Below are 14,275 nucleotides of genomic sequence, written 5' to 3' on the forward strand. Positions count from 1 at the left end.
AAGCAGACAACTTCCACTATATGGCTCTGTTGCAGTAATTTCCTACCCTCAGCCTTTAGCTTGAAAAATTGATTTGACTACCAAAGCTGACATGCCATTCCTGCAAGTCAAAGAGCACGTGGATGTAACTTTTGAAGGAAATCCCTTCTACAATGTTTGACTTACTCCCTTGGCCTCAGAAAAAGCCTGTTTAAAATCTCCTCTCATTCTGACTGCTTATGCATCATGAGGTCTTGTGAACATCTGGTAATAAAGCAAAGCTAATAATCTTGTTATAGACAGAAGCATACTGATTTCTGTTGAGACTTGAGGGTTATACCTGAGCTGGTCAGGGGTGGGCTGGGGGGGCAGGGGAGGTTGGGTTCTGTGTGCTTTTTTGACAGATTCCTTTGAGAGTAGAAAGAGGCAAAGTGTCTTCGCTTGTTCTAAAGGGAGTCCAAAACAGGATTCGCAACTTGGGATTATTCAACCCTTCTTTAGTGAGTTGGCCTTAGAAGAGGCTGATGAACAATAGGCACTCCCTCCTCCATGCTCACCAAGCTCCCCACCTCATAGTATGTCCTGGGAACTTCATCTTCCTCTTCGTGCATCTTTCAGCACCCACCTGTCTTCCCCTGCCCCTTATGTGGAGTGATACTGTCCTTGGAAGCGTCACTGGAAGAGGAAGAGAAAGATCAGGTAGGGATCAGATATCAGAAAGAATGAAGGGACTTCCATAAGACACTTGCAGTAGCAGACTAGCCAACAAAACATCACACTGTCTTACACACAACCATGAAATAAGTGAATCCACCAACAGTACACCTTACTGCAAGAGAGCTTAATTATGACATCAGTATGAGCCAGTTATACGCTCTGCTTGCATAACATATTCAAACCTCACACACTAGCATCTAACAAAGAAGATGGACCTCTAATGATCCCACTAGGATCCATTCTTAATACTATTGTACGAACTGATGGTATCAGAGACCTTGAAAGAAAACATAAACATGCATGCGACTGAAAGAATGGAAATGTGATAAACAGAGATAAAGATAATGTTGTACACTGAGGAACAAAGAGCTGAAGCCATTCCTTGGAAAGGATGATGTTCTGAGAAAGAGAGGATCTGTTGGCTGTACAGTTGAATCACACACAAGTCTCCAGTGAATGAATTGGCAAGATGCCCATTACCAGTAATGGGAACTTTGATACCTAGCTCACAGGAAGACATCTCAGTTTAGGTGTCATATTATGGAGCTCACTCACACCCTAAGAGGATGTCTGGGAGGAGCAGCATTTCCTTTGTTCTCTGGAGGATGAACATGAGTCCAATAATTTTCGTACACATCTTGAACTAATCCACTTGTCCATAACTACTTCTTGTCTTTCCTCAATACTTTAAGTAATGAATCATGACTCCTTATATTAGTTTAAAAGAAAGCACACAGTTCAAGATCTTCACTTTAGTAGACCCAGAAATTAAATTATTCTGTTAGTTTTTTCCAGCCCTTGAGTCTTTGAGTCAAAGTTTTAGTAATATATATGTATTTATATATATATACATTTACAGATTCATTTATTAGATCTTTGTTCATCTTTTGCTGTTGCCTTATCCACATTAAAAGTTAGTAGTATCAGTGCATTCAATTCACTAATTGTCCTGAAGAGTGGTCTAATAAGAATGGGACTCATTTTGCCTTCAGAAGAATTATTTTCAGATAAGCTTTTTTATATATATTTCTCATTGTCCAGAACAAGAATAACTCCAAATTCTTCTAGAGAGCTGAGGACCTTAGTATATCCCAATAGACGGCAAGGAAATCTTTCACCCAGAAATCTAGATTTTCATTGTAGTGAATGGGACAGAGCATATTACATTAGCATATAGATACCTGTCCCTCAGAATAATCACCAAATTTGATTTATTATTTATGCTGTATTTCAGAAAATATTTTGTAGTACTGTCTCAGGACTTAAGTAATGCATAAAGTCATAGCCCCTTTTTATAAGACTTCCAAAACACTGTCTGCATAACATGGCAAATGTTACAGAACCTGTAAATTGTTTAATGGAAGTGCAATCAGGAGTGTAGAGATCCTAACAGACAGTGTTATGCCACCCTTCAAAGTATTCAAGTGTGACGTGAATTCCAAAAATGTCAGACCTAGACCTCCAGGTGACAAGATCACCTTTGGATCCAGCTCTGTAACACTGAAGGGAAAGTTGCAAGATGCACCACTAAAAATGTGGGCTGATGTTTCGACCCCTGTTGGGTTTCCACCCTCAGTTCTTTTCAATGGCAACTGGAACACAACTCCAGAGACTATCCATCGTGCTGGAATAGATTTCAGAAAATATTCTTTCTGCATGCAGCACACCTTTAAAAGGAGTCAGACATACAGTATGCAGACTTTTATGTTTGATTTCTCCGTAGAATTACTTTCCTTTTTGTCAAGTCCAACCAACTCATCATAAAGGTAGAAACATGATCTTGTTGACTTGGACAGGAATGTAGTCAGCTTATTCTAAGATGTTTATCAGAGAAATAAACGAGTCATTCCCTTGGGGCTTTAGGTTGAAAAGTAGAAAATGTGTGTTTTGCAGCTTCTTTTGCCATTTTCTTGGAAAAGTTGGTTGTGTTGAATTGTGGCATGAAGCAATTTAATATTTTGTTGACCCTCACTCTATGCTGCTAATCTCAACCCCTTGAACTAGTGCACTGTTGAATCTAATTGTAATTTATTGCTAGTTAAATAAAGCATCTCTTCAATACGGAGAAACATAATTTGTGGGAAAGAAGCTATTTTGGATTTTAATGAAATTCAAGTTTGTAACACAGCTTAATCGCAGGTGCAGAATTAACTATATCAAAATGGTATTGCCTACGCTTGAAAGATTTCACCCTCAAATAGCAATGCCCTCATGAGATCACATCCCCTAACAGACTTTTCAGATTTAAGTAGAAATGTCATAAGCATAACTGTTCTCATAGCTGTTCTCCACACTCAGTCTGGATCCAGAAAATTAACCCATACATGTAGTATTAAAGGTCAGAACACAGAGGACCCCTCAGTAAAATTACCAGGACTAGAGGGACTCCCTTCTGAAAACCAGCAATCCAAAGACAGAAGTTTGTTGTGGCACACAACAAAGATGTTATAAAACATAATACCAAAAATACCTTGTTCCTTGATGAGTACATCTGCAAAAATAATGTCTACGAGTGCAGTAAATTCTTGTTCTACCAAAAAAGTGGCAGTATGTGTTCTAAGCGTGCTTCCAAAACACAAAATAAACTGGGAGGATTTGATTTCTTTCCTGAATCTATAATTTTTCAAGGAGTAGTTGACAATATTTTCTTTTAACTCCAGAGACTAGAAAAAAATATATCAACCTTTCCACCTTATCAGAAGTTGCTCACAAAATGAAACATGTGGGTGTGGAAACTACACATAGTAGTTCTCCATACTAATGGTATGAAGCAGGAGATGCAGATTGCTATTTAGAACAGGGATAAACTCACTTTTTTCCGACAATGTAGAAACTGAAGCTCTTGGAGTATGCACTTTCATTTTACTCATCTGAAAACAAGATGAAAACACTAATCAAATTTTTTCCCTGTGTGCTTGAGATTAAGGTGTAAGATTGTACAACATGTACTGAATTATGCCTTTAAATTAATACATTTTAACTCGTATAGTTTATATTTATCTTCATCAGCTAACCCATTTTTCTGTAAAATCTAAAGAAATACAATATGATAAAATATTTTTTGTTAAATATGAAGGGCTTAGATAAAAATATATGATATTTCTTTCCAAGGAAATCTGAATCATGCTTTGTGGATGAATCAATTTGTGGTTACAGCAAAATATGTTTCCAAAAATGTAGCTGTAACTCAACAGTAGCACTTTCATTTCTAAAAATGTGATTGACCTCAGTTTTAAATCTCTTGTTCTGAGCTGGATGCAGTTTGTCTCCTTTAGTGCGAGACATTTCAATGAAAGATGCATTTTGGAAGGCCCTTGTACTCCTGGCGGAGGGCTGGAAAGGGTCACTGAGTCTCATTCCTTACTGTTGAAAGTAGCAACATCATCTAATCCTTTAAGCTCCATCTTAAAGCTAGTTAGGGTTTGGTTTTTGTCTGTCTCTCTTTCTTATAATTTCCGGCTTAAATTTTTTCATAATTTTTTCATATTAGTTTTTTATGTCAACACTGTTGTAGCTCAAAAAGTTTTATTTCCTTTTACCTTCTTTTGTCTCAGGCAAAGAAGCAAAACTCTTACATCACACTACAAGCTTTCCATTCTTATAGTCATCTTCACAGCCCTTCTGCCCATGTACCTGCTAGAATTCAGTGGTTCAACCTGTACACTTTATTCCAGATGAGCTCTCACCAGGTCCTTGAACAATGCCATTGTACTTCCTTATCTTTAGCAATACATCATTTGACACATCCTAGCACTGCATTTTCTTTCTGATGGCTTCATTACAGCAATGGCCTACTGTCAACGTGAGATAATAACTACACCCCAGGATAATTCTGCCACTTGTCTTTTTCTGCTGATGAGCTTCATTGCTAAGAGTAGGAGTTCTGCTGTTGGTCAATCAAGTGTAGGACTTTTTTTCAGTGCAATTACATTCCATCTTTTTTCTAATGTATCATTCCTTAAAATCACCTGACTTCTCCTTCCATTCAAGTTCACTCTGAATGGATGATACCTTCCAATTTAATCTCATCAGCAAATTTCACCTGTTTATTTACTTTTTTGCATCAAAGTTGTTGAAGATATTTAGCCATTTTGGTGCCAGTGCTTGAGGAATTTCATTAGTAATTTCTTTTCTGTCACCTGATGGCCTTTACTTATCTGCTAATATGAAAAATAAAAGCAGTAAGTATTTGGACAGAACAGATATTTTGGACATATGCAGGTCTGCTTTCATGTTTATCAACTGCTTTATTTCTTGCCTGGGATCAATTTTTAAAAAATCCATGGAGTTTTAAAGAATTTATATATTCAAAACATGAAGTAGAGTATTTACAGTCTTTAGAGTCTTTACATTTTGTCTTTGTCATAACACTGGGCTCAAAAATCCTAAAGTTTTTCCCAAGCTCTATGACACAGAATCACACAACCACAGAATGGTTGAGGTTGCAAAGGACTTCGGGAGCTCATCTGGTCAACTGCCCTGCTCAAGCACGGTCACCTACAGCAAGTTTCTGAGGATGGTGTCCAAAAGGCTTTTGAATATCTCCAAGGATGGAGATTCCACAGCCTCTCTGGGCTGCTTGTGCAAGTAGAAATACTCGCTATAATATAACTGAGAGTGGAATTTCTTTAGGAGAATGATTTTGAAGACTTGTACAATACGCTGCAATTAAGACCATAAGCAACTCAAATAATTACACCACCACAATGTTGGAACCAGGGTGGAAATTTGAACTTGTGCAGATTTGTTGAAAATCTTTCCCCTTTTTTCTTTCAGTTCTTTCTAGTGTTCAGTTGAAGTGATTGACTGTATGATGGAGTTACCTCATTAAATGTGAATTATAAGTTGTAGATTCAGTGACAAAAGCTTGAGAAAACAGTTCTGGTATAGGGGAATTTTGCAAGGCAGCAATAGAGCTCCTCAGTCATTTACACCACCTTTGTTATTGAATCCTCAGTGTTGCGGCTGTGTTCCCTCTGGTGCAGTCTACTTCCCAAGCTGGTTTGTCACTGAGACATCGCAGGGAAGCCCCTGTGAAGCAGAAAGTTTGACCTGAGTTGAACAGTAACCCTACATATGTGCCTGTTTCCTTGCCAAACTCAGAAGTGCGAATGTTTTCTGCTTTGCTTTTTATACTGGGAACAAATGCCACTAGGTCCTTGTGGTGTCGCTTCTGACTTTTGACCTTTTAGCCTAGGTAAGCCTGCTATGTGCCAGTCAAGGGAGCACCTCTGACACAACAGCTTGGCCACACGGGATGTGTTGCCAGCTGGCTTCATAGCAGGTTGCTGCAAACACTTATCATTTCCCATTGTACAGATTCACACCGTACAGCAACTTACTGCCTTTAGCTGAGTTGTAAGAACTATAATGCACATGACTGAAACTCTAAAATAAAAAGCCTTGGTTTCAGTCCCAGTGAATGTGCTCCAAGTTCACGGTAAGGCTGATTTCAAAGCAAACACATACTTATTTACTACCACTGAAGCAGGCAGTAGGTTACCTGCACAGTTCATAATCAGATTTTGACTGTCCAATAAAAAAATACCTATGAGAAACCATGATGAGATGCATGCCCAAGAGTCAATGAACAGGACTGATATGGCAAGATGCAGCCAGGAGACCCTTTGGACAGAAAGGGAACGTGTCCTTCTCCACAGCAGAACAACCCTTTTCCCAGGCTTGCTAGGGGCCCTCCCGTTGCTCTGGATGCACACACCAAAGTCAATGCACATCCTCCTTCAGCAACAGTAAGGATGGATGAGTAACACTGCTCAGTAATCTTCCACTGCCAGTCTCTCACGGTTTAAGGTGATGGTCCACTTCTTCCTACAAGAGCCATAAGAGTGACAGCTGTGTTACCTGCTCTTGAGCTTTATAAATGGCTTTATTCTCCCATGCTGGCACAGGGTTCTCATTTTCTCCTCTTGGTCTTTTCAACATTATATTCTAGCACAGAGAGGGCAAGTGGATTTGTTTGGACTGTCTTCTGAGCATAAACACATGTCCTGACAATGCCGTAATAACAAGGTCATTCATGAGTGCTGCAGTGCTGTTTCTTCTGAAGCCAAAACACCTCCAAAGCAGTTACTCGTTCTTACATTAGACAACAGGAGAGCAATAATGAATATGAAGAGAAATCCAATGCAACAATGATTTGGAAACCTCAGCCCTTCATTTATAGGCATTGCCTCCATGTCCCTGGATGTGATCATAAAAATAAATATTTTCGTATGTTATCCATAGCTGGAAAAAGTACAAGAAATTGCCAGAACTGAAAGCTTTTGAAGCAATACTTAACACCTATTGCAATGAATTTGTTGACTGAAACATAACATTGCATTCCTGGCTGCCCTAGCATTTATGTTACCATTCACTCATGTTGAAAAATACCTACTGCTACTGTGAGGGATCTTTTTATTATTGTCGCTATTATTGCAAAATAGTCCAGCAAAATAGCATTGCAAGACTGTGAACTGTCTGTCATATTTGAATCATTCTTTCACTGTAGGGTGTTCAGTAAAAGTTACTTGGATTTACCAAGAATATCCTTGAGATATTTTGCCTGAAATGTTTAATATAGAGCAATACATCTCACATAATGTCTTGCCACTGCAGTTTCCTAGGATTCATCATTTTTAACTAAGAATGTTCATTTTAAAAGTTAAATCTCTAAAGGTACCGACAGAAATGAGAAAGTAGACTTTGTACTACAGAGGAAAGAAAAAATAACATGGGGGGCTGCAAATACAGTTTATTTCATGTTTTGCATCTTTGCTCTCTTTCCACAGTGAAATCAGATGAGTTGCAAACAATCAAGAAGGAATTAACCCAAATCAAAACAAAAATTGACTCCTTGCTAGGGAGATTGGAAAAGATTGAAAAGCAGCAAAAAGCTGAAGCAGGTAGGTGAAAGCAATTTGTAGTCAAATGAATTAAATTAGAACCTAGTTATCAGTCAAGCAGACAGACCAGAGAGAATGGAAACCTTCCAGAAATTTTGCTACATAATGTAGGTCTGAAGCAAGGTAAATTAACTCTCAGGTAGAACTATTGGAAAGATAAATTAATACTCTTCACAGAGCATGAAACATGATTTCAAGAATTGTTTTCTATGGTGTAGTAGGAGAAAAAAAAAACAGAAAAGAAAAGATTCTTACTAGATGTTCTGGAAACAAAACATTACTAAAAAACTGACTGGACAGAATTAAGTTGGAGGTTGTTGATGCTTGTGCTATCCACATTAGATAGTCTACATCAGGAATTATTGCCTGGGTGATAGGTAGTAGTCACAAGTTGCAGCAAGGGAAATTCCTGTTTGATATAAGGAAAATAGATGCAGCTAAGCACTATAGCAAGTTTCCCAGAGAGACTGTACTAGCTCTATCCCTGGAGACATGCAAAACTCACTGGGCCAAGGGCCCATGGGCCTGGACAAAACTTTGAGTTTGGCCCTGCTTTGAAGAGGGATTGGACTTGGAGAGTCCAGAAATCCCTTCTAACCTACGCTATTGTGTGAAGCTTTTCTCCAGCTTGAAATGTTTTGTTTGGAGGCAAACCTTGGGAATGACAAAATCCAACACTACTTTTTAATTTAATCAAGATCTTTATTTCTGTCATTACAGTGGTAATTTTGTTAGCTGAATTATCTCACCTGGCAGCACTTTAAAGCCATGCTGAGCAGTTATAAGGGATATATAAGGTTGTATTTTCACCACAGTATATAGAGAAAACAATATCAGTTCTTACCACTGTCTATGGCATTTCCTTGTCTCTTTCCTTATAAATCACATGGTTTATTTATGTACAGGAGCTGTGTACTAGCGAGTGGATTTTGATGACAGATAGTGGGGAAATGGAAACCTTATCACCTGAAAAATCTCAGTGTTCTTTATTTTTCCCTCCCTCCATTCTCTGATGAACACTTTTTATGTATTTTGTGTGAAATATGTGAACGAAATTCTGCCTCAGAATCTGCAGCTGCCTGAGTGTCTGGGCACTCAGATATGTGTCCCTTGTCTAGCACAAATCAGTTACATGAAGCCAAAAAGACCAAACAGGATATAGAGAGTTCCGTCAAGACTGTCTAAAACATTGGTGGTAATCAGCAGCTGAGTTTTATGTACCTTACACAGACAAAATAGATATTTAGATCTGGATCCCTCTTGCTCCCAAGTGCCTGCCCTATTTCCTGATCTAGTGTGGGGGTATCTCTCTGAACCCAGAAGTTTCCTGCTGCCATTCAGAAATAACTCTAATGAACATCTTCCTAAGGAAGAATGTTACAGAAAACTATTTTGTGGTTTAAAAAAAACAAAAAACAACCAAAAAACCCAACCTCTTTATTTACAATAATATTCTAAGTTGAAAGACAGACCAACCCCTCAGCTGTTATAGTTTACCCCACAAAATAAGTGGGGTTTTTTTCAAGTCTAAGCTAAATCATTAGTACAGCGCGTGATTATCTCTTTCAGGAGAAGCATACACAATATGCATAAAGTACAAAATAGAATATGTTGAATACAAGTGGGATAAAAGTTGGTGTTACCAGTGAAGGCACTCCATTGAATCACCTGTGTACTGAAATGCTCCAAGATGGTGCATCCCTACTTCAGGGAGCTTTTATATAAAACCCATTACTATGCAAAACAACCTGCATGCCATTGTACTTTGATACCAAATTTTCACTTTCGCTAAAGCACTGTAGTGATCTCCTTTGAATAGAAATCATCTCAAAGAGCAAAACGTTGATTTGTATTGAATCATACTGTTACACCTTTTGAAGACAAGCAATGAATTATATCCTCAGAGATTAAAAACTGGTTTCAAATTGTTGATGTTTTAAAACACCAGGTGCAAATCTCATCTCAATTATTCCTTGCCTCTTATTGGAGGGTGTGAGGAGAAAAAACACCTCAGAGATACCAGTAAACATGGATCCACATTTAAATCACCTGAGCTGATGAAGAGGGTTATGCAGCCTGGGCGATCAGTCTGCAGATGATTGCTTCCTCAGCTAAAAGATTTCTGCAAGATAAAGCTACATCAGTAGCTGAACTATTTCATTTACAGTATCAGGTGTGAGATATTTTGTTTCTTCTCTATGGTTTGGCAATAATATTTCTTACTTTCCCCTGACAGAAGGCGTGGCCTCACTAACACTGGTATCAGAGAGAGGATCTATGTCTTATTTACACTAAACAAAAATCAAGCCATCATCTTGCCCTTTTTGGTTTTTTAAGTTTGCATCACTCTCATTAATAATATTTAATTATTAAACTTAAAAGTTATACATCTGGAGGAATGTGATAGGTTAGACAAGCTGGACAAGCTCAGTGCATACATCTGTTACTGCTTCACAGCTGCGTGAAAACTCTCCTTAGAGTAACAGCTGATGTTCTGTCTTTCGCTCTTACCAAGCCCTGACTGCTCCAATGGGGGGAATATAGATAATATGATTTCCTATACCTAGGGAAACTACAGGAATAGCTCCTTTGTTTGTAAAAATCTGAATCAGGAAGCCAGGGATAAGAATCTGTTCTGATGTGAAAAAAATAGTGAATATTCTCTCTGTAATATCAGAGATGGGTACTGAAAGGTAGGATCTTTAGTTTAGCTTCTCAGAAGAGCCCAAAAGAGTTAGATGCTGAGCTGGTATTTCAGACACTTCTGAAGAACCCAGTCTAAGTTTTCATTCAGACAATTAAGTAAGTGACATAATATTTTAGCAGATATATCCTAAAAGTCTTCCCGTTTAAATGTATTGAGCCCATAATTTCAGGAAGCCTTTTTGAAAGCCTTAACCAAAGTTGATCCAAGTGTCACTGCCACTGCTGGCTTAATCTCAGAAGTCGGTTGAGGTAGAAGGTGGTGGGGCAAGACATAGTGGGCATAGCTGATTTGATCCACATTTTCTTGCACAGTGAGGCAAGTAACACAATGACCTGCAGCTAGCATGGTATTGTATAGTGCACTTTGCCAACAGATGATGAGGCTCCATGGACTGAATCTTCTACTAATATATCTGACTATAGCACTGTTGAAGCAGTTATCTAAGAAGACTTTTTATTAGTATCCAAGAATCTTTCCAAAGATTTCCAAATAAATTATGTGACTAAGGGAGAACAGATTAATTGTTCTGTGTCTTCAGTAAATGAATTTGCTGAAGAGGGACTAGAGACTAACAAAGACTGAAGAGGTGAAAGTTGTAAAATAAATGTGCAGAGGTAAAAGAAAAAACAAATGTCTTGGTTTAAAACTTTGATACAGAAAAGTACAAGTAGATTTGAGTATAATATGCAGCTGGTAATAATTTATAGTAAAATAATAATATATTCATAGAGCTGAAAAATGCAGAGCTTCACCGTCAATCTGCAGATTCATTGGCTGTCCAACAAGATAGGTGATGCACTGCTAGCGTTACAGAACAGTCAATCTAACAAAGAAAGAAATTGTTTTGTTCTAGCAATTTGATCATTGATGGATATTTTCACCCTCAGACTAAAAAGACATAGAAGACATTGGTATTCCAGCAACATGCAACAAATTCTCTGGCCTGTATTCTATTTGAGTAAATAAGGCTTTTCATCTAAACTCCTGATGTGCATAGGATTAAGACTCTGATCCCTCCAACTACTCTTCTAGCCAGTCTGTTTCTGTCCTTCCTCCCTCAGTCCTTCTCTGGCTTTCTGCTGGCTGGATGAAATTCCTCAGCACATCCAGGAGTCTTGCAATACATAACCACAACAATGCAGCTATCTGCATTAAGCCAACCAGAACAGATCCTCTGGGCCTCCATGGAAACAGTCTTTATTTTCAGAAATTATAGGAAGCCTATATTTGGGTAATTGGAGGAGGGTATTCTCCAGTTACCGCAGCACATTATACCAACAGGAAGAAAAACTGTTACTTATACTCTGTAGAAAATACGTTCAGTTGTCTAGAAGGATTTGTTGATTATCTGTATGTCGAGATATATTCACAGCAAATTTATGCAAATCCTTGTTCACTTACTGACAATTAGCAGCATTCCACTTCTCATAGTATAAAGATTTATGTACTTCTCATTGGCCGCAGATAAATAAATATGTAGTGACTATGCCAATTGGATTCCCAAGGCAAAACAAAGTGCAGAAAATAAAAAAGCTGGATCTCCTGGTAAATCAAGCCTTCATCCACTGCATGGGATAGATGAGCATGTTGGTACTATGGTTGATTTATGGTTTAATTTTTGAAAACAAGGCTTTTGATCATATTTGCCTGGTAGACATTGACACACTAATATTTACAAAGATAGCACATCTGGAGATGGGAAGCTTAGGTTTCTTCTTCAGACCACTTTTCTTTGCCACCAATAGGGAAGGTTACTGAATCTCTGCAGAGTATGTTTTCCTTACAGAAGCTCAAAAGAAACAAATGGAAGATAATGCTGATTTGATCCAAGAGGAATGCATATCAGAGAATGCAGATAACTCTACAGAAGAGCCAATTGAAGGAGGGCCAGATGCAGATGGGGATGGAGAAGATATGACTGATGGGATAGAGGAGGATTTTGATGAGGATGGCAGCAATGAGCTGGTAAGGAATGATCACGCCATGTCTGTCTATATAGTTGCTACAAGTAACCACAGAGAAAAAACAATCTGGGTTAACAAAATAAGATCAAAGCAGCACTGTGATGTTCTCTAAATAGTGCATAGTCCTACATTCTTCATACAATGTAGTATCAATAAGACATAGGGCTCTCTGAGGATAAATTAGAAAAAATAACTTTTACTACACCTGGTGATTTTAGAAAGGAAACAAAATGTACTTTAAATTGGTTTACATTTATTATTTTACATTTACTGAAATATAGATGAGAAAGGAAAACATGATGTGGTTTGTTTTGTTTTTTTTTTTTAACTGGAGTATTTAAAAATTAAATAAGATTTTAGAATGAAGAACTCTCTCGTTAGTAAACATGTCTCCCCCACAATCCTCAGTCCCTGTCTTCCATGTGTATCTTCCGCAGCCTGCGTTGGCAGCTGCAGATTTTTCTTGACAGAAGGATTTTTCCTTAAGAAATGTTTGGGTTTTCAGCCCAAGCCTGTACCTTTCATGAAGTGCCCATCATTTTGTTAAACTTCTAAGTTCTACAGAAACATTAAAAAATATTTTGAAAGTCAGATTTCTACTTTTTTATTAATTCCTAATAAGAATGGAGCAGTCACATTGTTTTAGACTCTGTAATACTCCTCCTCTCTCCCCAGCTTTCATATTGTGCTTTTAGCAGAAATCACCTCTGTTTCTCAGTGTCACTGTCCCTGCTTGCTTTTTAACACACATTTAATCACGTGTGCGCTCTAAAAACCATTCAGTGAAGCCAACAGAAGTCACTCAGCACTGGGTCCAGCTGAACCAACACCAATTCTGGAGTAACGGTGCATGTGAATAACCAGTGGTTTGTGCTGCTTACTGCAAGTGCAATTTAAACCTGCTGTTAATTTGAGGGTTTGTGTCACATTAGTCAGCACAAGGCCCTCTTTAATTTATAATTCCTGAATAGTACTATGCCCAGGAGAAGCTCCTATAACCTGAATCCTCTTATCTTTTAACATGTGATGTAGAATACATGACATTACCACCTTTTCTCAGAGGAACGGGTTCTCCTGTACAGACATGAGGGAAGTCTGTAAGAAGTTGCCACTCTGAATTTGTAGGAAGTTGAAATTTTGTAATGAATGCGTAGTTATAAATACAATATCCCACCATGGCTAATACCTGATCAGCTGAAGTTATATTAGCAATAGGGGTCACCCCAGTTTAACAAGACTGGTGGGTTTTTCACTAATTAGGTGTCAGACTCCCTCCTGCAGACAACTAAGTAGGGAAGTTAACATACAGTATATTAGCCTCTGATTGTTCAGTGCTGTCATTTCATCCCGTGGGTATGAGATATTTAGCATATGTCTACACTATATAATGAAGCATGATGTAGAAGACATTTTTCATCCAGCAAAGGCCTAAGCAGGAAAGCTTCTAAAAAGCAAGCAGCACAGGAAGACTTCATTAGCAGTGAAAGTCTGGAATCAGCACAGCCACATTTGGACACCGCTGCTTCCAAGTTAAAAAGCCTTTCTGTGATTTATGTTATGGAATTAGTTGAAGTGCAGTGTGTTCTAGATACAGCTCCAAAGACAGCTCAGAGTTCTGAGCCACACATCTAAGGCATGTGGGGGAACCAGCTCCAGTTTCTCTGCAAGCCATACTGAGCCCCTTGAGTACAGGGAGGAGCTGGCTCACTGCACATGGCCAGTGGCATCCTCTGCCTTGCACCCTACCAACCATGGTGGTAGCAGGAAAAGGCCAAGCAAGAGCATTTATGTGCATCAGATCAGTCAAGTGCAGCCCATTCCAACGCCAGGGCAGTGGAGCCAGTCAACCTCATGCCTTCCACCTTCCCAAATGCTGGGACCCTCTAGCTGAGAAGCTGGTAGTATTGTAGACTTTAAAGCTCAGAATCAAGACTGCCACTGATGTAAAATCCTTGTGCTTTTCATCCTCCCTTGCCATTTTCCTCAAGCTTTGGAAGAGGCCA

The 14,275-nt window shown here is 38.6% G+C and overlaps 1 protein-coding gene across 1 annotated transcript in view; it reads left to right on the top strand.

Annotated features, from left to right (window-relative positions):
* LOC104469873 (RNA-binding Raly-like protein) overlaps positions 1-14,275 on the top strand; it is a 50,810-nt gene that overhangs the window by 20,663 nt on the left and 15,872 nt on the right. Inside the window, exons 4-6 of the mRNA XM_010084595.1 lie at positions 598-678; positions 7,488-7,601; positions 12,095-12,273. Coding sequence (XP_010082897.1) covers positions 598-678; positions 7,488-7,601; positions 12,095-12,273 — 374 coding nt within the window. The remainder of the gene's footprint in view (positions 1-597; positions 679-7,487; positions 7,602-12,094; positions 12,274-14,275) is intronic.

This window comes from Pterocles gutturalis, unplaced genomic scaffold, assembly GCF_000699245.1.
Source record: "Pterocles gutturalis isolate BGI_N339 unplaced genomic scaffold, ASM69924v1 scaffold3165, whole genome shotgun sequence".
NCBI classification, from domain to species: Eukaryota; Metazoa; Chordata; class Aves; order Pterocliformes; family Pteroclidae; genus Pterocles; species Pterocles gutturalis.